The sequence below is a fragment of the Cervus canadensis genome, chromosome 1, assembly GCF_019320065.1.
Source record: "Cervus canadensis isolate Bull #8, Minnesota chromosome 1, ASM1932006v1, whole genome shotgun sequence".
NCBI lineage: Eukaryota > Metazoa > Chordata > Mammalia > Artiodactyla > Cervidae > Cervus > Cervus canadensis.
Genome location: NC_057386.1, coordinates 70,295,816 through 70,320,086, shown reverse-complemented (window position 1 = coordinate 70,320,086; position 24,271 = coordinate 70,295,816). Strand labels below are relative to the sequence as shown.

At 40.9% G+C, this 24,271-nt stretch overlaps 1 protein-coding gene across 2 annotated transcripts in view; it reads right to left on the bottom strand.

Annotated features, from left to right (window-relative positions):
• The window catches only part of TTC29 (tetratricopeptide repeat domain 29), a 256,862-nt gene that overhangs the window by 188,943 nt on the left and 43,648 nt on the right, over positions 1 to 24,271 (bottom strand). For both annotated transcript variants that reach the window (XM_043487622.1, XM_043487701.1), the window contains exon 6: positions 20,862 to 21,047. In XM_043487622.1, the coding sequence (XP_043343557.1) occupies positions 20,862 to 21,047 (186 nt within the window). The remainder of the gene's footprint in view (positions 1 to 20,861; positions 21,048 to 24,271) is intronic.

Here is a 24,271-nt window from a genome sequence, read left to right as displayed (position 1 = left end):
TTTTAGATTTATATCACTATGTGTGATAATAGTATCTACATTGTAGGGATAAAGAAAAATGAGCATCAGGGGTTTTCTGGCCTAAATTCACATTTCAAGCAGGTGGCAGAGCTGACGCCCAAAGCTCATGATGGCTTTACTTGTTCAAGGTGACCCGTTTTTGGAAACTGTCCAATGTTTGACTTAAAAGCAAAGACCCCAACACCATGGTATCATCAGACCTCTGTCCTTTAAAGGTTCTGAGACAAGGACAGCAGTGCCAACCTCAGGGTGTGGCTGAAAGGGGCACTGAAAAAGCTGTGTTAGCACCCCGGATGAGCCTCTTCTATGGAATGCTTCAAATACAAAATGTTATGGGACAGTATCACGTATTCAAATGGAAAGCCTTTAAGACACTAGTTGGAAACAGCACACTTCATCCAGCTTGCAACTGGCACCCCACTCACTCTTGGTCAGGGGCCCTTCCTAGGAGGTATTTCTGGGGCAGTGCCTCTGCTCAGAGAGACAAGAGGAAATACTGCTTTCAGAACAGTGTATTCAGCGGGGCAAGAACTGCAGCCTTGGTGCCTCTATTCAAGACCTCCTTGCAAAGCTTTGAAAAAGAGAAACCCGCTACAGAGCAGGCACCTCTGAATGAAGCTTCCTCTCTGTACTACTCGTTAAGCAGTAAATAATTAAATCACCCTGAAAAAGACAGGTAAAATACAAGCCGCAATGTCAGTAACACAGACATGAAAGAGAAGGGGAAGAAAATGAATTTAAAAAAAAGGCAATGAAATAATTCATTTGAAGCTCTAATAAAGTTTCATTTGCAGTCTTGTTTAAAGATATATCAGACTTTAGGGATGTAACCTAATTACATTTTTATTCTAAGTTCCATTCAAAGATCTTGGACTTTGATTCTTTAACACAGATCAAACATGGAATAATTTTCTTGTGGCTATCAATACTTAAAAAGGATCTCTTCATTAAATACTATAAGGTCTTAGGAACATGTACACATGGTAGATGGAGAATAAACTGACATGTCCCGAAAAGTGACAATTAATTTATGTAGAAATAGCAATGCTAATTCACTTAACTTCTGGGGAAAAAAAAGCCTTTTAAACTATGACATTCACTTTTATTCAAATATAAAGTGACTCAGTTTCTAATATTGATCAAGTCAGATGCACCTTAGATAATGTATACCAGTGCCCATTTTTGAAATCCGGTCTTGGAATTTACCCAGGAAATGAAGTACTGGAAGTAGTACGTCTTGAAATCATGCAGAGATTAAAGGGGAGCTGCTTTCACAGGCCTGCAGTCAGTCTAACAGCCTCAGTGAAGGGTGGGTGTTGAGGGTAATCGATGCTCAGACTTAGACACTTTCTGGACTGGATTTATTTCACATGGTTACTAGGAAACCTGAACAGAATTATGCGTTTGCTCTTCCAGAGAATCTTTTTGGAAATGTTTCCTCCAAAGGAACTTTTAAGATGCTAGGACCTTTTAAGTAAACCTTAAAAATGTATTTCAATACACATGTATATGAAGACAAATACTGTTTGACTCCACTTATATGTTGCTCAGTCATGTCTGACTCTGCGATCCCATGGACTATAGCCCACCAGGCTCTTCTGTCCATGGAATTCTCCAGTCGAGAATACTGGAGTGTGTTGCCATTTCCTTCTCCAGGGGATCTTCCTGACCCAGGGATCAAATCCAGGTCTGCTACATTGCAGGCAGATTTACTGTCTGAGCCACCACAGAAGCACATATGAGGTACCTAGAACTAGTCAAATTCACAGGGTGAGAAGGTACACCAGCAGACGCCGGGGACTGGGGTGGGGAGGGGGAATGGGGACTTAGTGCTTAATGGGGACAGAGTTTCAGTTTAGGAAGGTGAAAAATTCAGGAACTGGATGATGGTGAGAGTTGCACAACAATGTGAATGCACTTATGTGTGTGCGTGCTAAATCGCTTTCAGTTGACTCTTTGTGACCCTTTGGACTGCAGCCCGCTAGGCTCCTCTGTCCGTGGGATTCTCCAGGCAAGAACACTGGAGTGGGTTGCCATGCCCTCCTCCAGGGGAGCTTCCCGACCCAGGGATCCATGCATTGGCTTAAGTCTCCTGCATCGGCAGGCAAGTTCTTTACCACTAGCACCACCACTACGCTTTAGGATGACCAATTCCTCCAGGTTTACCAGAACTTTTTTCGTTCCTACACTAAACATCTGGAGTCCTGGGAACTCCCTCAGTCTCAGGCAAACTGGGATGATTAGTGACCCTAATATTGACTCAATATGTTATGAAAGAATTTTGAAAATATAATTTAATAAAACACAAAAGTGATATTTAGCAAAAGTATAATGCAATGTATGTTTTATTTATTTTATGGGCAAAAATATTATATAAGCATGAAAGAAACACTACAAGGAAAAATCTCAAAAATTACTAACAATGACACCATCAGTCAAACAAAATGTTTTTACTTTGATCAAGTATCATTCTACTTTTCTATCCATGCATAATATTTACACAGTTATAAAGAGATTACTATAATTTGGGTAAGTTTGCTTGCCTAAATTATTTTATTAGATATACTCTCCATATTAAATATTCTCATAATTGCATCATAAAAGCTGCATCTTATTTTGGGAGGCGTGCATGCATCCTAAGTAGCTTCAGTTGTGTCCAATTCTTTGTGACCCCATGGCATGCGGCCTGCCAGGCTCCTCTGTCCATGGGATTCTCCAGGCAAGAACACTGGAGTGGGTTGCCATGCCCTCCTCCTGGGGATCTTCCCCACCCAGGGACTGAACCCAGGTCTCTCATGTCACCTGCATTGGCAAGTGGGTTCTTTACCACTAGCGCCACCTGGGAAGCACAGGTGTATACTTTAATCATTTGTCTAGTGCTTCAATATGTAGATTATTTCTCCATGATAAACGATGTTACAATTAACCTCTTCGGATATTTTCCCATATATATATTTTAATTTCTAGAAGTGAAATTAGCAGATAAAGATGTATGGAAAATTTTGTAGTTGCTATGCATTGCCACATTACTTTCCAAAACCATTTAAATGATGCACATTATCACCAGCAATATATATAAGTACTATTTTAAGGAACCAGGATTACTTTGCTTTTGCATTTTAAGACGTGTTAAATGGTCTTTTCCCTGACCCTTCGTGTCACCCCTATAGCATCTTTTCTTGAATACCAACTGTAGAGATCATGAACACTTATAAAATTAATCCCCAGGGAACAATTCTCTTCTTCTATTTCCCACCCAAGCTACAACCCTTCAAAGAATTTCCCTGTCTGTAGGCAGTAGCCCAGCATCCAAGTGGAAAAACAGGGATGAGCAGATAAGGCCTGCAGGCTCTTGAGACCAGGAGAATATGTACCTACTTAGCACCTACTGCACACACAATAGTAATCCCACCACTTGGAAAGGCAGCAGAGAAGTTATTCATGGAAGCAAGGCCTCCCCTTTCAAATACACTTAATGTTCTAAAGGAAAATTAAAGAAGTTGATGGTTTTTAAGGACTGATCTTTCAATAGTGATTTAAGTGACCATACAAAGTAGAGCTGGAAGTGAACTCAGAGCAAACCTGCTCCCAATCCCTCACTGTAGAGACAAGGAGAGCAAGATCTACCACGATTAAATAACTTACCCAGATACACAAAGTTGTCTAGCACACAGCAGTGTCAAAAGAGAATCTAAGGTTATTGTCCAATCTAACAGTTTTTCTTCTGCTAGATTTCATCTCTAGCCTGATGTTCAAATGCCCTTCGGTTAACTATGCAGACCAAGATGGTCATCCAATGTCCATCAACCATGACAAATATTTGCCTTATATCTTTATTATATCTTTATATAATAAACTTATTGTATATCTTATATCTTTATTAAAGCTTTTGTCCCATGTTTCTAATATCCTTGTAGATTTGGACTTCCCCTGCATCCAAAGAACCAATCAATAATTAACATCCCCCCCACTTTTCTTCATGATGAACAATATGATTGGCTCTCTAATAGTTCTTTAATCTTCATCATTATTATTTTTACCAACTGTAAAAACGTTCTGTCCTTCTCTTTACTTCATAATTCAATGAAATCTTTAAAATTAGCTAGTTTCTCCTTCCAAATAAAAGATAGCACACGCACAAGAACCAATTCTAATAGTGTGAAATAGCATTTAAAGCAAAATAAGTCTGCCACCATTCCACAGCACTGGTGCCCTTCTCCAGGGCTGCCTCAGTTGAGATTTTGTGTATTTGATGGGTTTTAAATCCTCTCAACAGAGCTTACATCACTATTAATTTTTAATAAAATGAAAGAGAAAATAAAATACCACACTAAAAACTGATATATCCTTTGCATTTCTTTTAGTTATTAAGGCTGTTTTTCTAACAAACTGGCAAACATTTTTCCATGACAAATAAGAAATTACCATGAAATTTCTATCCATTTGACGTAGCGTCTTTGACAATATTAAAATCTTTGATTATATTATTCTATTTTAACCTTTTTTTGAGAACTAAATACTGTGATGATAAATTTCATTTCAAATGCTGAAGAATGAAAATATTCACCAAATAAAGTCATTTTTGTAATGGAATATAGGATAAGGTAAAAAGCCAAAACTCTAGGAAGAGATTGTTTATATTAGATATTAAGGAGTTTTTTAAAAAATCTCCTTAGATTATTTTAGATAATATTCAATTGATCACCACCCACGATAAATGTTTAAAATGAGAGGACATTACATCCTTCTCATGTCAAATTATATCACCCTACCATTATTATATTCCTTTATTTTTTCCTAAAATAACATTTTTTTTTTTTTTAGTTAATAAAAATCACTGACACTATATCAAACATTGTATTAGCTTCCTGAGGCTGCTATAACTGAGTACCACAAACTGGGTGGCTTAAATAACAGAATCTACTCTCTCATAGTCCTGGAGGCTGGAAGTCCAAAATCAAGGTGTGGGTTAGCAGGGCTGGTTCCTCCTGGAGCTTGTGGGGGAGAATCTGTCCAATACCTCACTCCTAGCAGGTTTTCTTTGGATTTTTTTTTTTTTTTTTTTTGACCAAGGCATGTGGGATCTGAGCTCTCCAAACAGGGGTCGAGTCTGTACTCTTGGCATTGGAAGGTGAAGTCTCAAGCACTGGACCACAAGGGAGGTCCCCTGGTCCCTGGCCTGTAGATGAGGTTCTCTTTATGTCTTCACATCTTCCCTCTGTACATGTCTTTCTCTGCACCCAAATTTCCCTTTTATAAGGATGCCAGTCATATCGGATTGGGGCCACCTAATTACCTCATTTCAACTCGATTGTTCGCCAAGACTCTATTTCCAAATAAGGTCACATTCACATGTACTTGAGATTGAGAATTCAACCTCTTGGGGACTTCCCTGCTGGTCCAGTGGTTAGCAGTCTGCCTGCCAGTGCAGGGAACACGGGTTTGATCCCTGGTCGGGGAAGATTCCAAATGCCATGGGAGCAACTAGGTTCATGTGCCTTAACTACTAAACCTGCGCTGTAGAGCCCATAAGCCAAAATTACTGAAGCCCACACCTAGAAGGGCTTTCCTGGTGGGGCGGGGTGGGGGGGGAGTATGCTCCTCAACAAGAGAAGGCACTGCAGTGAGACGCCCTCATACCACAACTAGTGAGCAGCCCCCACTGACCACAAGCAGAGAAAGTCGACGCGCAGCAATGAAGACCCAGGACAGACAAAAAGAAGGCCTTTTCTTAAAAAAAAAAAAGTCAACATCTCCTGATGGGTCCCAATTCAACCCACAGCAAATATGATTGAAAATTTTCTCTCAAGTGAGGATCAGATTCATACGCAGTATGGTCCCATCTTGGTTGTATGAGGTACTGAGAGCAGTCAGCACCAACACGGGGGAAGCAAAGGAAGGCAGAGCAGCAAATGTGGCTCCATGATGAGAGACTGAAGGCTGGGGGTAGAAAGGCTCATTACCCCACTAAACCCACAGACAACTAGTATCCCAGACATGGTTACGCGTGAGGTGCATGTGCAAGTCCATGCCGGGGGGCGAACCTGAGCTCAAGCAGAGAGGAGACAGGGTGGGGATGAGAGGGCTCCTTTACTTTCTGAAGAGCCATCCAATGAAGGATGGGGGTCTAACGGTTTGGCAGATGAATGGATCTGAAAATATAAATGTACACATAGAGATACAGAAGGCAAGGTGGGAGGGAAGAAAGCCAGGTTGATGACGGCAACAACGAAAAGGGTCCCAGAAATTTATGAGTCAAACTCCAGGTTGAGCAGAGCCAGAAACTCTACCCTGAACAGGGCTGAGGCCCAACTGTGTGTTGTGATCAATTCTAAAAGTGTTGCCAATAATTTTTAAGCAAGAAACAACCGAACTTTTGGAATGCTTTACTTTTTTTTTTTTTAACATATAATGATGATTTATCCATTTTTAAAAGTTCCTTGGAGAAGGAGATGGTACCCCACTCCAGTATTCTTGCCTGGAGAATCCCATGGACAGAAGAGCCTGGTGGTCTACAGTTCATGGGGTCACACAGAGTCGGACATGACCGAGTGAATGAGCACACATTTTTAAAAATCCTACTCATTTGAATCCCGGTGCTTTTTCTAGGTGGGAGAGAGAGACTGTAGAACTTCAGGGAGCATAGGACCCTTGGCCTGCTTTCCTTTTACCACAGGCCATGATCTGTGATGGTGTTACTACTTCTGCTTCAGGGGTAGGACGTGTGGGTTGAGCTCTCGGCATTTTCATAATAATGTGTCTAAGTCAACATTAACAATCATATTTGTTGCTTGAGAAAACACGCTGAGAAAGGCAACCATCCTGCACAGAATGGCTGATTCATGTCAATGTATGACAAAAACCACTACAATATTGTAAAGTAATTAGCCTCCAACAAATAAAAATAAACGAAAAAAAAAAAAAAAAAAAAAGAATCACGTCCCCAAGGCTGGGGCAGCTGGAAGATAAAAATATAAGGATACAGAAGCCTATGAATATTAGGTGGTGAGCAGGGTTACAGGGCTTTTTTCTTTTGAGCAGATACACTGATATGGTTTGAGGTCACCCAATGTCTCTAGGCTTTCCTGGTGGCTCAGATGGTTAAAAAAAAAACAAAAAACCTGCATGCACTGTGGGAGACTTGGGTCCTATCCCTGGGTTGGGAAGATTCCCTGGAAAAGGGAATGTCAGCCCACTTCAGTATTTATGCCTGGAGAATTCCATGGACAGAGGAGCCTGGTGGGCTTTGCATGGGGTCGCAAAGAGTTGGACATGACTGGGCGACTAACACAATAAGGTCCCTACAGGCACAGGGTGGGAGTCTGAGTACTCACGGCAGGGATCTACATGTAACATGTGTGTCTCTAAAGCTGCACTTCAGCAGTGAAAACCTGTTCCGGGAATGTCCACAGATAGCTAGATGCTTCCAGCTGTACGCATTACCTGAGATGATGGTTCAGTGGGGCTGAGTGTCAGAGATACTTTCAGGGTAGGTTATCTTGAGGAGAGCAGATTAGACCCCCTTGATGTCTCAGATAAGGCATCTAGAGAATCTGTGAAATTGGTCAATGCTCTCATTTGATGAGTGTCTGAGGTGTCTGTGAGCAGTTTTCAATGCTGACAATCACATCTGCTATTTATATACTTTCAACACCTTTGCTCTCATGGTTGGTGGTTGTTCCACACTGAGTTACTGAATTAGCCTTGAGGGAGCTTTGAGAGATTTCAGTGAAGGGAACGAGAAGTCCAGACTGAGTGAGCAAGCTCAAGTTTTGGATCCCAATTTCAAGACCCATGATCAGGTACTAAGTCTCTGTGGTAACACTTCAAGACTGGATCAGCCAAGTAGATCTCTATTTCCTCCTAGATTCAGTCTTCAGTGAAATGGCAACCCCTTCCAGTATTCTTGCCTGGAAAATCCCATGGATGGAGGAGCCTGGTGGGCTATAGTCTATGGGGTTGCAAAGAGTCGGACACGACTGAGCGACTTCACTTCACTTCAATGATAATCATGGGATCTTGAAATAGTTTAGGACCCTGGATAGCAGGCAAAACACTACTGCAGACTTGTGATGGAGTGATTCTAGATCTGTGAGCTTTAAAAGTCACCTATTTTTATTTTCTGGATCATAAATATCTTGCTCATCTATTATATTCAAACAATAGAGAAATGTGTTGTAAAATGCATCTATGTTTTCTACATTAGAAATAGAAATGGAATTTTTGGGAGACTAAGTTATGTTAGTAAATTGAGAAAGATTAGTACAGTGTCTCAAAATGTTAAAATGGAAGTTTTGGGAAAAGCACAAACACATTATATGAAGAAGTGAAGTTGCTCAGTCGTGTCTGACTCTTTGAGACCCCATGGACTGTAGCCCACCAGGCTCCTCAGTCCATGGGATTTTCCAGGCAAGAGTACTGGAGTGGGTTGCCATTTCCTTCTCCAGGGGACCTTCCCAACCCAGGGATCGAACCCGGGTCTCCCGCATTGTAGGCAGATGCTTTACTGTCTGAGCTACCAGGGAAGCCCCCAAGACATTATATATCACATCCCAAAGGAAAGCTTTAGTGTGACATTTTCAGAGAAACAGTCAAAAGCCATTCACAGGACTTGTGAAATCCTTCATTCAAATGAGAGCATGTAAGTGTTGGAGACTGTATCAGTCAAAGTTAGATGAGGCTGCACCATGGTAGTAAACAGACCCTGAAATCCCAGGGGCTTAGACAAAGTAATTTTCTTGTTCAGGTGAAGTCCCCTTAAGGTTGGGTGACTCTCTTGAGCAGCTCCTGTCCAAACGCTCATTCAGGGAACAGGCTGCTTCCAACTCAAGGTTTCACCATCTCATCATAATTCCTCCACAGCCACCATGGCAAAAACAAAGGTAAAAGGAAGGACTCATAGCTGCTCCTCCAAGCTTCAGCCTGGAAGTGAGTACTCATAAACCATTGGCCAGAATTTGCACTTTTACAGTGACTGACACATAGGTCTCAATAAGTAGTGGCTCTGATTACTATAATCGTTGGAAAATCGCATTTTGACTGGCTGGATAAGAGTTTATTGTATATAATTTGTTGTTGTTCAGCCACTAAGTCGTGTCATTCTATTTTCTTTGTGTGCATGACTCTTTGTGACTGCAGCACCCTAGGCTTCCCTGCCCTTCACTGTCTCCATGAGTTTGCTTGAACTCATGTCCATTGAGTCCGTGATGCCATCCAACCATCTCATCCTCTGTCGCCCCCTTCTCCTGCCTTCAATCTTTCCCAGCCATTGGAGTCTTTTCCAATGAGTCGGCGCTTCCCATCAGGTGGCCAAAAATATTGGAGCTTCAGCTTCAGCATCAGTCCTTCTAATGAATATTCAGGATTGATTTCCTTTAGGATTGACTGGTTTGATCTCCTTGCTGTTCAAGGGACTCTCAAGAGTTTTCTCCAACACCACAGTTGGAAAGCATCAATTCTTCAGCTCTCAGCCTTCTTTATGGTCCAACTCTCACATCCATACATGACTATTGGAAAAACCAGAGCTTTGACTAGACGAACCTCTGTCAGCAAACTAATGTCTCTCCCTTTTAATAAGCTGTCTAAGTTTGTCATGGCTTTCATTCCAAGGAGCAAGCATCTTTTAATATCATGGCTGCAGTCACCATCTGCAGTGATTTTGGAGCCCAAGAAAATAGAATGTCATTGCTTCCACTTTTCCCCCCTCTATTTGCCATGAAGTGATGGGAGGAGATGTCATGATATTAGTTTTTTGAATGTTGAGTTTTAAGGCAGCTTTTTCACTCTTCTCTTTCACCTTCATCAAGACGCTCTTTAGTTCCTCTTCACTTTCTGCCATTAAGGTGTTATCATCTGCATATCTGAGGTTGTTGATTCCAGCTTGTGCTTCATCCAGCCCAGCATTTCACATGATGTACTCTACACATAAGTTAAATAAGCAGGGTGACAATGTACCTGTCACCTGATGCACTCCTTTTTCAATTTTGTACCAGTCTGTTGTTCCACGTCCAGTTCTAACTGTCGCTTCTCGACCTACATACAGGTTTCTCAGTAGGCAAGTAACGTGGTCTGGTATTCCCATCTCTTTAAGAATATTCCACAGCTTGTTGTGTTTCATCAAATGTGCACCATTTGTTGTGACACAGTCAAAGGCTTTAGCATAGTCATGAGGCCATAAATAGATATTTTTTTGAAATTCTTTTGCTTTCCCTATGATCCAGCAGATGTTGGCAATTTGATCTCTGGTTCCTTTGCCTTTTCTAAATAGAGCATGTACATCTGGAATTTCTCGGTTCATGTACTGCTGAAGCCTAGCTTGAAGGATTTTGAGCATAATCTTGCTAGCATGTGAAATGAGTGCAGTTGTATGGTAGTTTGAACATTCTTTGGCATTGCCTGTCTTTGGGACTGGAATGAAAACTGACATTTTCCAGTCCTGCAGTCACTGCTGAGTTTTCTAAATTTGCTGGCATAATGAGTGCAGCACTTTCATAGCATCATCTTTTAGGATTTGAAATAGCTCAGCGGGAATTCCCATCACATCCACTAGCTTTGTTTGTAGTAATGCTATGTGTGTTAAGTGTTTTTTTCTTACCAATTTGTAAATGTTCTTTATATAATAATTATACTAATATGTCATCATATTTGTTTCCAATAATTTCAAGTTTTAGTTTCTCTTTAATTATATGAGGTCTTCAATAAATAATTTTTCTTGAAGTATGTATCAAATCTGTCCGTATTTCTGAAAGAGGGGAAGCTATTTCTCTAGCTTCCTATTTCCATGAGGGGACCTCCTGTCTCCTTCCCTGTTTACTTCTTAACACAGAGAAGGAACAACAATATATCTGGTGAAATCCTGGACTTTCATTTTCTCTAGACTCTGTTCTTAAGTGCCATGCTGAAGCTCACAGGCACAAGCTTAGAACCCACAGGAGAGTCTGAGCATGAGCTGACTTTCATCAACTAGGTGGTTATGATGAATTCTGTGAGATAATAGATTGGATTTGAACAGATATAAGTTCTGTTACCCAACTAGCCTTAGCAATTATGATCTGTTTGATCCCCATATTTCTTCTGAATTGGTTCTGAACTTGGAGCAATGAGAAGATATAATTATCTTTCCATAAATTCCATCACTTTTCTTTATGCTTTGTTCCATTGTTTTTATGTTTTGAAGTTCTTTCCCATCTAAGACTAAAATAAATACTTGCCTATAGTTTCTATTTTTTATAGTTTATGTTTAACTGTTTCTTATAAAATTTAATCTTAAAATAAGACATTGAAGTAATTAACATTACCATAAAATGTTTAAAAAATCATAAAGAGAAAAATTTAAATCACACAATTTTAAACATTCCTTTAAAGGAATGTATATTGTATACAACACAATTTTTATACTTTGTATTTTCTATCTCCAAAATTATTGACATTTTGTATACACTTAATATTTAACCAGTTCTGGTGTATACTGTCAGTTCTTTTATATTAGGACTTCTTAAAATTTCTAACTTTGATTCATCTCTTGTTGGGTTACAGAATATGGCATACACGGAAACTACATTCACAGTGTACTTTCTGAAGCTTGCATATGTAAGAATATCTTCCAGTTGCTTCACATGGGAATAGAACTTACTTCTGTAGCAAATTCTCAAGTTTATAGCAGCCCATTCTCTTTCCCCTACCCTCAGATTCCCTGGACTCTACTTTTTTGTTTGTTTCATGGCATTTTTTGTTGCAAAGGAGAAAAAAATTTGTCTATCTAATTTTGCTTTCAATGCAGGTAATCTGTGTTTTCTCTTCAGAAAAAGGTGGGAATCTGTCTTAATCTGAGTCATTCAAAAATTTCCTGAGAATTATCTAGTTATGTATCTTTCCCTATATTTTTTGACTAGAACATAGAGAGCTATTTCAGTGTGCATACTCAGATCTTTTGGGGGGGGGGGGTCAAGAAAGCGTTCTTAAAATGTCTTTGGTTATTGTTTTCATTTTAGCTATCACCTATTCTATCTCAGAAACTTCCAAATTTACAATGTCATTGTTTTCATTTCTTAGTCTTTCACCTGCATTTTGGGAAAACGTTTCAAGTCTGCCTGCCCTCAACACCACTGATTGAATATTCTGTTGTGTCAACTTTTATACACTAGGGTTTTCCCTGTGGCTCAGTAGTAAAGAATCCGTCTACAATGCTAGAGATGCAGGAGACACAGTTTGATCTCTGGATTGGGAAGGTCCCCTGGAGGAAGGCATGTATTCTTGCCAGGAAAATCCCATGGACAGAAGAGCCACAGGGTTGCAGACAGTGGGACAGGACTGAAGTGACTGAGCGCACAGTCCTGCTCTTCTCTGTTTCTATCCTGTAGCTTAATTCTACGCGTTAATTTCATTCCACTGAGATTATGAATAATTTCATTTCACTGAAATCTTTATTTCATTGAAAGCCTTCCTTACTTCATCTGGGGCTCACTGTCGTCTCATTTGGTTTTATCCTTAAACTTTTCTGTCTTCCTGTATCTTCCTGAAGACACTAGGAATTTTTCTTACTATTCCATTTATAGGTTTTTTTTTCAGATTAATGCTTTGTTTTTCTTCCATTTTCTACATCTCCCAATTAGGAATATGTAGTCTAGGTATTTAAAGGCAAGCAGAATGGACGGTCTGCCCTTGGGTCTGCTCGCTGGTAGGACTAGCACTCACTCAATTCCAGCACCTAGCAGGCATTCTTCTAGGACTGAAATTGGATCTTCTCCTACTTTTGTTCATTCATTTGTTCTTAATTAACTTTTATCGGAGTACAGTTGCTTTACAACATGTTAGCTGCTGCCGTCCAGCAGAATAAATCAGCCGTACATACGCCTACATCGCCTCGCTTTTGGACTTCCTTCCATGCAGGTCACCACAGGCACACTATTGATACTACACAGAAGACAAACAACTAAAGAGAACGTATTGTACAGCACAGGGATCTTTTAGTTTAACTGATTCTTCCGCTTTGACCCACTCTTTAAAATAGCGAGTCTTTGGTGGTAGAGATCCTTTTGAGCTTACCGTCTTAGCGACTTTGTCCTAGTTTTTTAAGGATAGCACTTCTGTGTCCATAATCTGACCCTAACTTCTACACGTTAACATCACTCCTTACACAGAACTTCCAGATTTAACAAATAAGGGTTAACTTGTCCAGAACTGATACCCTGTAGACTAGTTTCCTAGAAAATGAGATGGACTCTGGCAAAGTTCCAGAGAAACCAGTTACGTTTAGTGCTTTTAGGGCAATGAATCCTGATCTATAGCAAAGGCTTAGACCCTAGAGTTCTCTCCTGACAGGAAAGAGGTTGGGGCTCCCCAAATTATGAATGCCTACGTGGCAAATCTCGTGACATATCCTATATATTTTTTTTGCATACTCTGTAATTGGGCTAAAACAACAAACAATCCTGTGATCGCAATCACAACGCAGAGACCTCATCCGCTCCTCCATACCAATCATAGAGGAAGGGCTGGCTGATCTCTCATCACAATGAATGCTGGGTGACAGGACAGAGCTTGTGTCAAGGCTCTGCCACGTGATGTTGTTATTGCGTCTGGTCCCCAATTATACCAAGAGTGTGACAAGAGTTCCCTAAACCCAGAGCATCCAGTGGAAGGGCAATGGGAGACCAGCACACCTGCTCTGCTCCTGTCTCTCTGAGTTTTCTCAGAGCAGCATGGCTCTGGTAGGCCTGCTGTGAGTGCGGCTGACCAACTACTTTGTTAGCATGGCAGTTGTCCCAGCAAACTGGGCATCTCTCCAGGACAATAACATGGCCTTCTGGAAGCAAGTCAGGGGGCTGGAAAGAAATCAAAGACCAAGATGGGAGTGGGAAGAGGATGCTAGTGATACTGTGGTCAGCCTTCAGGATGGCTGGCTAGAGATCATTAGCAGCAACTAGCTTTGAACAATCCTTAGCGGTGGAAGCCCTAAGGGGTTAGGATTCTCAGTGATAGAATTCCTTTGGTGGTGTGTGTGTGTATGATCTTGAAAGAAATTACCTAATACACAGTGGACACTTCACTGAGAGGAAAGCTGAACTACCGCCCCTCATAAAATTCATGCAAATAAAATGAAAGGGGGCGTCTTCCTTACCATGAGTGGAGGATGTGTTAGGAAAGGGCTGACTATTATAAGACAGGATAAAGTGAAAGTGAAAGTCACTCAGTCGTGTCTGACTCTTTGTGACCTCATAGACTATAAAGTTCATGGGATTCTCCAGGCCAGAATACTGGAGTGAGTAGCCATTCCCTTCTCCAGTGGATATTCCCAACCCAGGGATCAAACCCACGTCTCCCACACTGCAGGTGGATTCTCTACTTTCTGAGCCACCAGGGAAGCAAGAACCTGCCTGCAATGCAGGAGACCTGGGTTTGATTCCTGGGTCAGGAAGATCCCTTGGAGAATGAAATGGCAACCCACTCCAGTATGCTTGCCTGGAGAATCCTATGGACAGAGGAGCCTGGAGGGTTACAGTCCATGATATCTCAAGAGTCAGACATGACTTAGTGACTAAACCACCACCAAATCCATGTACAAGACAAGAAAAGTGGGCTTCCAAATTCTAACCCCCTCCATGAAATCAAGATGGTAAAGGGGACAGTCCTTTACAATGGTGTGTGTGTGTTAGTCCCTCAGCCGTATCCGACTCTTTGCGACCCCATGGACTGCAGCCCACCAGGCTCCTCGGTCAATAGAGCTCTTCAGGCAAGAAGAATGGAGTGGGTTGCCATGCCCTTCTCCAGGGGATCTTCCCAACCCAGGGATTGAACCCAGGTCTCCTTCATTGCAGGCAGATTCTTTACCACCTGAGGTACCAGGGAAGCCCATACAGTGGTGGCCTCCCGTGTTGGATCTGTCTTTCACTACTGGATGGTCTGGCGGAAGGGGAGCCATTCCACTGTACCTTCATAACACCACCCCCCTTCTGGTTCCTTCTGCCCCCCTGGCAAACCCCACTGGAACACACCATCCAGAATTTGTCCAAAGAATTGGCTGTCAACAGTAAATTACAGGCCCTGAACTGAGCGAGTCAACCAGTACAACTCTTCTTCAGAAGTCCCAGTCACTAGGAGAATCTGGGGTCAATGCTGTGGGTCTGGGTCAGCCTTTACTCAATCCCTGTGCTACAGCTACAGATGAAGAACTTTGGAACTGGAAGATGTGCACTTCCTAAGCTGTTCCTACAAGGGCCTCCCCCTGCCTGTTCTCAGGGAAGATGATTAGCACCCGGTGGTCACCCAACATCTACTCTAATCATCCTTCTGTCTCCTGAGGTGTCTACACTCCAAGTCCATATGAGTTGAAATGGAATAGATTGTTGGCAGAGTGAGAGATGCTGCTCGAAGCCAGCCCTCTTTAAACTGGGGGGAGATGGGACAGGACCAAGAGCTAGATAGAAATCAAGGGTTTCCTTGACCATTTCTAATCCTCTAGGTTAGCCCTCCCAGAAAACAGACTCAACCCTTACAAGACTCCAAGGAAACCGGCTAGTCTCAGTGCTAAGTTCATTAATTTGGTCAAAGGCAAGGCTTGGATTCAGATCCTAAATCAGTGGAAGCAAGGAAGGTAACAGCTGTTGGTTCTTGCTCAACTCTGAATGCTGATGTGCTCAGCCCCACCAGTTCTTTGCTTACCACCAATAAAGCTGCAACTGCAAGACTTGGATCCCAGTTCCCTAAACAGTGACCTGGCAAGAGAGGACTGAAGTTAAGGTTCTGCCACATCGTCTTGTTATTGGTCCCAGACCACACCCAGGGAGAAGCCTGGTACTTCCTTAATCACACGTCTTAGAAAACCATCTCTCTCCCAGGCTCTGACATCCAGCCCTGCCAGACCTCTGTGTGCTGCTCTAGAATGTCTGGGAATGTTTCCTACCAGCCCAGGGTCTGAGAACCTTCTCTAGTGCTCCACAGATGTGTTGTGAATGCTGCTTGTCCATCTGTCCTTCCAAGTAGGTGACAATTCTGAAAAAAGACACAGCCACTGATCTGCTACAAGTGTTTGTCAGACCATGAGTACTCCATGCCTGCCACCCTAGCAGACATCTGAACTGGAGAATAGACAGCCAGCCCTGGGGTCAATGGAAGCCAGTCCACATTGCATACCAGCACCACCTTCAGCAGCAGTGGAGCCTAGAGTTTGTGCTCTGGTCACACGGGGTACTTGTGGGCCGAACAATGGCCCCAACTGCACCCAGGTGCCCAGTCTCCACAACATGGTTTCTGTTCATCTTCATTTGCTCTTTAGTTCCCCAAGGGTGCTGGAGCCATGCCCTGGACTGCAGCCTGCTTCACTGCGCTGTGACAAACTGCCCGTTGCCATCTGCCGGCTGGTACCCCGCTTTAACCTGAATGGGCGCCCTGGAACCAGGAGGCTGCCACCTGCCTCTGGGCCCAGCTGCCACCTAGCTGTTGCTGCGGGGCCTCCATGGGGCTTGTCTGGACCCATCAGGTCAGATATGCGGAAGCTACACACCATCACCTCAGGGGGACCCTGTGTTCAGGTGAGCCCTCATGGCACTCCAGTCCAATATTTTAAGTAGTCCTAGTTTATCCTCCTCATAAGTACATTGAACTTATGAATGAATGACTGAGCTTATGGACTTATGAGCTGAATCTCCAAAACTTTCATCAATATCAACTCTAATCATTTTATTAATCAGGCAATAAAGACATGGGTCTTGTGGCCAATGAACTGATTAAGGGCATACAAAACTAGTTAAGATCTTTCAAAAAGGAGTTGCCAACACACACACACACACACACACACACACACAGTCTAACTTAAGAATAGGTTTATAGACAAAATATTCTATTTATTATGGAATTTGGGTGCATTTTATCATGCTCTAGGGCAGGGCATCTAATTGTGAGTAGGCCACTGACCCGTGAATGTAATTTCACAGCAGTCCCACCCTGATCACATTTCCCAAACTCATTTTCACTCTCAGCTACTACGTTGATATGGTGCCATGGTTACTAATTGTATTAGTAATCATTAGTAAGTACCTCTAACATTTGTTGAATAACTGAATAGAAGAATGAATAAATAAAGAAAACAATTAATAAATCCTCCAATACAAACATATCCACAGATTTTAAAAATCAGAAATTGTTGATTCATGGGTATTGAGATCCAGGTTTGCTAGATGCAAAAGTTCTGGAGACCAGAACTATTGTTACACAACAGTGAGAATACACTTAACACTACTGAACCCACCAATAGTTAGGATGGTAAATTCTATTATGTGTTTTTTACTGCAATAAATTAAAAAATATCATACCAAGTTTTAAAAATCAGAAATAAAATGTATAGAAAAGTTCAGAATATGTCTACGGTACCTATCTGAAACTCAATGAGGCCACTCTTAAACTTTCATCAGGGTAGCCCTGGCTTCTTCAGCTTTCATTTTCATATATTATTTGTTACTTCTTTCTTGAATTCTACTTTTTGGAGTCCATAATTGAAAGTTCCATTATTTGAATTCTCATAATTGGAGAATTTGATGGTTCCAGTTATAAAGACAAAATAAGACAAACAACATCTGAGGGATATACTTACAGTGGAGAACAAGAAAGTGCTAAATTATACTTTAGTGTACAATTTTCAGGAATTTTTACAGTTGAAAGCAAAGCAATTCTCGGTTTGCGTAGAGCAGTGGCTGCCAACACAGGCTCTGAAGCCAGCTGAGTCAACACTAGCCCCAGCACTAACAAGCTCAATTTCTTTGTGCCACAGTTTCCTCATCTTCAAAACAAAGTTAATCATTTTTAAAAAGCTTAAAAAAGTATTTACCTCACTTATGAAATGAGAATAATCATTTTTAAAAGCTTATGCAAAGATTTTACTTTTGAATTTTACTTAAGCAAGAATTTATTCCATTTTTACAAACTGAGAAACTAAACTTTACTTTTAACAATAGGCTCTAGAGTTTTAACAAGTAACTTCTCAATTACAGTAAGTAATAACTCTTCAGTACATAATTCTATAATCACCTATGTATGATCCCCACATTCAAAAAACAACCACTGTTAAACACTTGGTTGGTACATAACACATACCAAATATATTTGACCTTGTGTTTGGATCTTATTTCCTCTTTAATGTACCATGAGCATTTTCTTAAACTGATATATATTTTGAGATTTCCTGGTGGCTCAGACAGTAAGAACCTGCCTGCAATGCGGGAGACCCAGGTTCGATCCCTGGGTTGGGAAGATCCCCAGCAGAAGGCAATGGCAGCATTCCAGTATTACTGCCTAGAGAATGCCAGGGACAGAGGAGCCTGGTGGGCTACTATCCATGGGGCTGCAGGGGTTGCAAAGAGTCAGACATGACTGTGCAACTAACATTTTCACATTAACTTTTCATACAATTTAGAATAAAATCCAGAGTCCTCTGCTTGGCCTACAAGCTCCCATGTGATCCCAGACTCCTGGTTTAAACCTGGCTCCTCTCCTTTCATCCCCCACCTTCCTCACTGAGTTCCAGACAGTGCTGAGCCTTCCCTTTGCACTCCCTACATCCTCTCTCTAAAACCGCTTCCTCCAGGTTTTTACAAGGCTCACTCCCTCACCTTCTTCATGCCTCATCTTCTAAAAGGTGAACACTGTATGCAAAGTAGCAACTGCTATCTATTCCTTTGCCTTACTTTTCATCACAGCATTTACCACTACTTCGTATGTTACAATAGCTAGGAATGGTCAAGGCCTGTTTTTCCCAGTAGAATCTTAGTGTTGCAAGGAAAATATTTTGTCCATCTTGCTAGCTGTTTTATCTCTAGACATTAGGTACTAAACAAATACTTGCTAAACGAATGAATTTGGCTCTAATTTGTAATTTCATGACTGCACAGAACTCTGTTGTAGAGGTATTGCTTAATGTTGCTAATCCTTTGCTTTGAGACATCATAAATTGTACTGCAGGGACTTCTCTAGTGCTCTAGTGGTTTAAGACTCCATGCTCCCAAGGCAGGGGGCACCAGTTCAAACGCTGGTTGGGGAACTGACCTCCCACATGCCACAGGTGCAGCCAAAAAAAAAAAAATTGTGTGTTTTTTTTTTTTTTTTTTGCTATGGATATGCTCAAATATATTCTTTTAAAATACTCTTGGATTGTTCCTTCAAGGCGGAATTAATGCAGCAGCTTCCTATCCATTCCCCCTCCTCCTTCCATGGGGTGTCTCACAGTGAGACTCCTATCGCACTCCTCTCCTTAGACTGAAGGGACAGACGCCCAAACTCTGAACGCCAGCACATCTCCAGTTTGCCTTTCCATACACACTCAGTCCCCATCACTGCTCAGAAATATACTTGCCACTTTAACCAAGTTGCTGCACCTGTCATTTCCTCTAATTTTGCTTTGGTCTATGTAGTTCCATTTACAGAATATATTCCTGTTTCTTTACCTGCCTAAATTATACCCATCTTTCATGTCCCCCACAAGTCCCTTCTTCTTTTTTTTTTTCTTTATTTACATCTTATCTTTTTTTTTCTTGGCCTCTCTGTGTACCATGTGGATCTAGTTCCCCAACCAGGGATCAAACCTGTGCCCCCTTGCATTTGGAACCTGGCGTCTTAGCCATTGGACTACCAGTGAAGTCCTCCCCACACCAGTTCCTTCTGGTTCCATCTTGCCTTCCTTGAATCTAGGACCTATGATCTCTCACTTCTTTGAATGGTTCTGCTCTTCATACCTATCACCCAAGACAGCCCTTGACCATCAGCCACGTTCCAGTACCTACCATGCTGTAGAATACAATGTGCAATCTCCTGAGGCATGAAAGCCTTTTCCCCCCTCCTTTCTCAAAGTCCTAGGCAGTTCTAGCCATAAAACAGCAAATATCTTCTAACTTAACCCTATTGCCCAAAACTCTCATGGAAATGAGAGTGCTCTAAGGGGAGAAATAGAATTATTTCTGATCAAATATTTTCATCTTCCGATATATTTGGTTTGTAAATGATCTAACCACTCACTATTCTTCCACAAATAACTTTAATTCTTAAATTTCTACTCACAATCCTTATTAAACCACCATAAGAAATATGTTTCTGATGAATTTGTGGTTTTGTCTCAGACTTTGGCTTGTCTTAATTTAATATTATTAAGCATGACATTATTTATAAAGAAACATTTCCTTCAGAAATTATTATAAAACCACAACAAGTGGTATCTGAGTTATAGAGATTGTATACATGGGATTTGGCAAGTTAGGAAAATCACCATATGTGCCTTTCCTCTTTCCCATTTTCAAACATGAGAAATCAAGTTAAAATGAATGAAAAGGTCTATACGAAAGGAAAGATAACTTGAAACGGTGCAATGTGGATGAAGGATGTACTTGGAAGACTGGGAAGAAGTTTTCTCTCCATGATGATGCTGCTGGGAACTCTAGGCTGAGTGCTCAGCTGGGGTATGAGTGTAGCAATACAGAGGCTGAGTCCAAAGTCACATCCTTTTGCTTTTTAATCTGAATAACTTACATTCTTCCCAGGTGGCACAGTGGTAAAGAATCCACCTGCCAAGGCAGGAGACGCAAGAGGCTCAATTCAATTCCTGGATCAGAAAGATCCCCTGGGTGAGGAAATGGCAACCCACTCCAGTATTCTTGCCTGGAATATCCCATGGACAGAGGAGCCTGGCAGGCTATAGTCCATGGGGTAGCAAAGAGTCGGACACGACTGAGCACACAGCACACACAGCTCACATTCTTACACCAAGCCTCGGGTCTTTTTCTCCACCCTACATGCTTTCTGGTTGCCTGGACTCAAGAGTCTCCAAAGCCCCTAGGGCAGCCTGGCAAAAGGCTACTCACCATCTTCCTCGAAGAGCAGCCCCATATGTCCATGCGCCTCAGCTTCCTTCTTCCCACCATCAATTTTGATTACTTGGGCAATCTTAAAACATCGTTCGTAGAAGTGGTTTCTTACCCACTTGTCTTCAGAATTATTGAAGTAACAGGCCAGAGCGTACAAGTTATTATAGACCTCTTCAAAGTATTCTTCAAAGAGAGAAAAACATCAGAAAATGCATTAGAAAAATGTCTCAAGGCACATCTCTTCAAATGGCAAACCAATATAGTGACATATAGTTTCTATTTTTCTTTAAAAGCGTGATTAACTATTTAAAAACTGGAAATGTAAAAATTAATGTGTTTTAACTATTAAACTAGTTATATTAATTAAAGGATGTACACATGAGAAAAACAACAACAACAAAATCTTTTGAAGAGCTTAGACTGATATACTCTTTGGTTGAAATAGTAGTCTTCATATAAGACAAAAAGCAGAATGGTGCCTGCTAGCAATGGGCTAGGTTCTTTTGGAATAAATGAGTGTATGGTATCAGCAAGTACTTATCCCACTGAAGATTTGAAAAGTATTTAGAGATTCCAGAGAAAGCAACGTGTCCTAACCATGGCAAAAAGATAAAGGAAGAAAGCAGATGAAATCTAAAAAATCAAGGTATTTTCACCCAAAAGAAAAAGCAAGCATGCAGCCTATAGACAGATACAAGAAATGATGATCACTGTCTGTTCCATACACTTAATAGCACCATTTCTGACAGTACAAGTTACTAGCAACATTAAGAAACAGTGGATTTCTAGCATTATCTTTTCTATGAGTATCTTCTTCTGCTGAAAATGTGTTAATACTACTCACCCTTCTCACTCAGAAAGTTACCAGTTTATTAGTTGTCAGTTTATTAAATCCCTCTTTTTTCCCCTAAAGTGGCAAATATCTGACCTATTTGTACACAAAAAACTATACTGATAAACTGTAAATCAGGCTTACAAACTCCACTGCAAACAGTCATAAACTTAAACAAAAATGTTTGTGCTATACTGTGCTTCAGTCTTGTAGATTTCATTCTATTGGTGGACATGAACAAATTCATAATCTTTGCCTTTCTTTGCATTTGTGCTAAAAACACAATCATAAATAAATGGCAGGCTATGGATTACCCTTCCGAGGACTTTTTACAGCAATCACTATCTGTTGGAATTAAATGATATTAATTGCTCACTACTATCAGGAGTGTCAATCTATATACGCCTGAAAGAATTACAATTATGAAAAGCGTTTATATATTGCCCATCGGTACTCCTATAAGATTAAAGTCAAAAAGCTCAGAAAAAATTGACACTAGGCTGATTACAACAAAAATTAACTTTTGAAAACTGTATATAAGTCACTCCAGTGTTCCCAAAGAAACTTAAGACCTACGTAACGCCAGCTTTTACACACCGCGTGTGTGCTGTGCGGTGCTCACTCACCCAGTTGTGTCCAACTCTTCACAAACCCATGCAGCCTGCCAGTCTCCTCTGTCCAAGGAGACTTTCCAGGCAAGAATACTGGAAAGTGCAAGTGAAAGTTGCTCAGCCATGTCCGACTCTTTGCGACCCCTTGGACTAGTCCATGGAATTCTCCAGGCCAGAATAATGGAGTGGGTAGCCTTTCCCTTCTCCAGGGGATTTTTCCAACCCAGGGATCAAACCCAGGTCTCCTACATTGCAGGCTGATTCTTTACGAGCCGAGCCACAAGGGAAGCCCAAGAATACTAAAGTGGGTGGCCATTTCCTCCTCCAGGAGATCTTCTTGACCCAGGGATCTAATCCACATCTCTTGCATCTCCTGCATCGGTGGGTGGATTCTTTATCACTATGCCACCCAGGAAATCGCTGCTTCATAATTCCATAGGACATTAAGATTTATCTCAAAATAAGTTTTAGAACTAAAAATTAAAGTTAAAATACATTCTCCCTATTCCCCAGTTTTGAAGGAACTGGAGATTCTGTAGAGACTTTCTGCCTTTTAAGGTTATTCACAATATGCAATAGCTTAGGTGAAAAGTAGGAGGTGAAATCCTGAGCAATTTACTTAAAACAAATACTCTCATTTCAGAACTGACTTCTCTTGTGCTATATCTTTCCATTCTGGACCTGTGCCTAATATGAATATAGCATTAAAATCTGTTTTGTAATATTTTATATTCTTTCTCATATACAGTGATTGAAAGTGAAAGTGAAGTCACTCAGTCATGTCCCACTCTTTGCAACCGCATGGACTGTAGCCTGCCAGGTTCCTCCACCCATGGGATTTTCCAGGCAAGAATAATGGAGTGGGTTTCCATTTCCTTCTTCAGAGGATCTTCCCGACCCAGGGATCGAACGCTGGTCTCCCACACCGCAGACAGACTCTTTACCATCTGAGCCACCAGGGAACCCATATATATAATGATTAGAGAGCTGCTATTTTTAAAACCTGTAAATAAAACATTTCATATCTTCCATTTTAAAACGTCATACAAAGAGCTTTTAAAAAAGATATATGCAAACCTAAAATAATTTTCTGTTTTTCAGTAATTAAGATTTAATCGAAAAACATTTCCAACATTTGATAAAGTTTTTGGTTTTGCTTAGAAGCTATTTAGATTACATATTTAAAGACTACTTGTCAGTTAAGCTTTCTTGTATGGAAAAATGGAAAGTTTTGAACCTCTGAATAATTCAAATACATGGTTTATACCCTTTACATCCTAAGCAGCCTTTTCTCCTTGCCTGCACATTTCTTCAAATTGTCAGCAGGTATATTAATAAGATGAAAATCAATTTTATTGTTGATTTATTCTTTAGACCAATATTCACTATGCTACCTTAAAAGGAGATCTCATGATGAAATGAATTTGGAAAATGCTCCTACTAATTTCTCTCTTTTGGTGAAACACACAACATATTAACAAGTCAAAGGCTCTGATAAGTCCTGCAATAAACCAACCTGCTTAATGTATATGTTAATTCACAGAGTTGTTTCTCAAACTTATTTCCCCAGACACTCACTTTTGTTTTTCTTCACATAAACTGTATAAACATCCAGTGGGACTCTGCTTGAGTAAAACATACTTTGGGTATCTTAAATAAATGTTATTAATGAAAAAAAATTGCTGCTTAACCCTTGACAATAATTTAAAGTCAAGTGTAAATAATGTTTGAATTATCTATTGATTCGGTTACCCATTACCATTATTGCCATCTCTTCCTCAGCCCCATGGGGCACCAGGCCCTAATCATGTTACAGATGGTACAGAGATGATTCATATTGGGTCATATAAGAAAGATATCAGGGACAAAGAAATACTTTGTAACAAATGGAAAATAATCCAAAAAGAATGACTGGCTTCCTTTAAACACTTCTTTGCTATAAAACAGAAAGTGATATTTTGAAA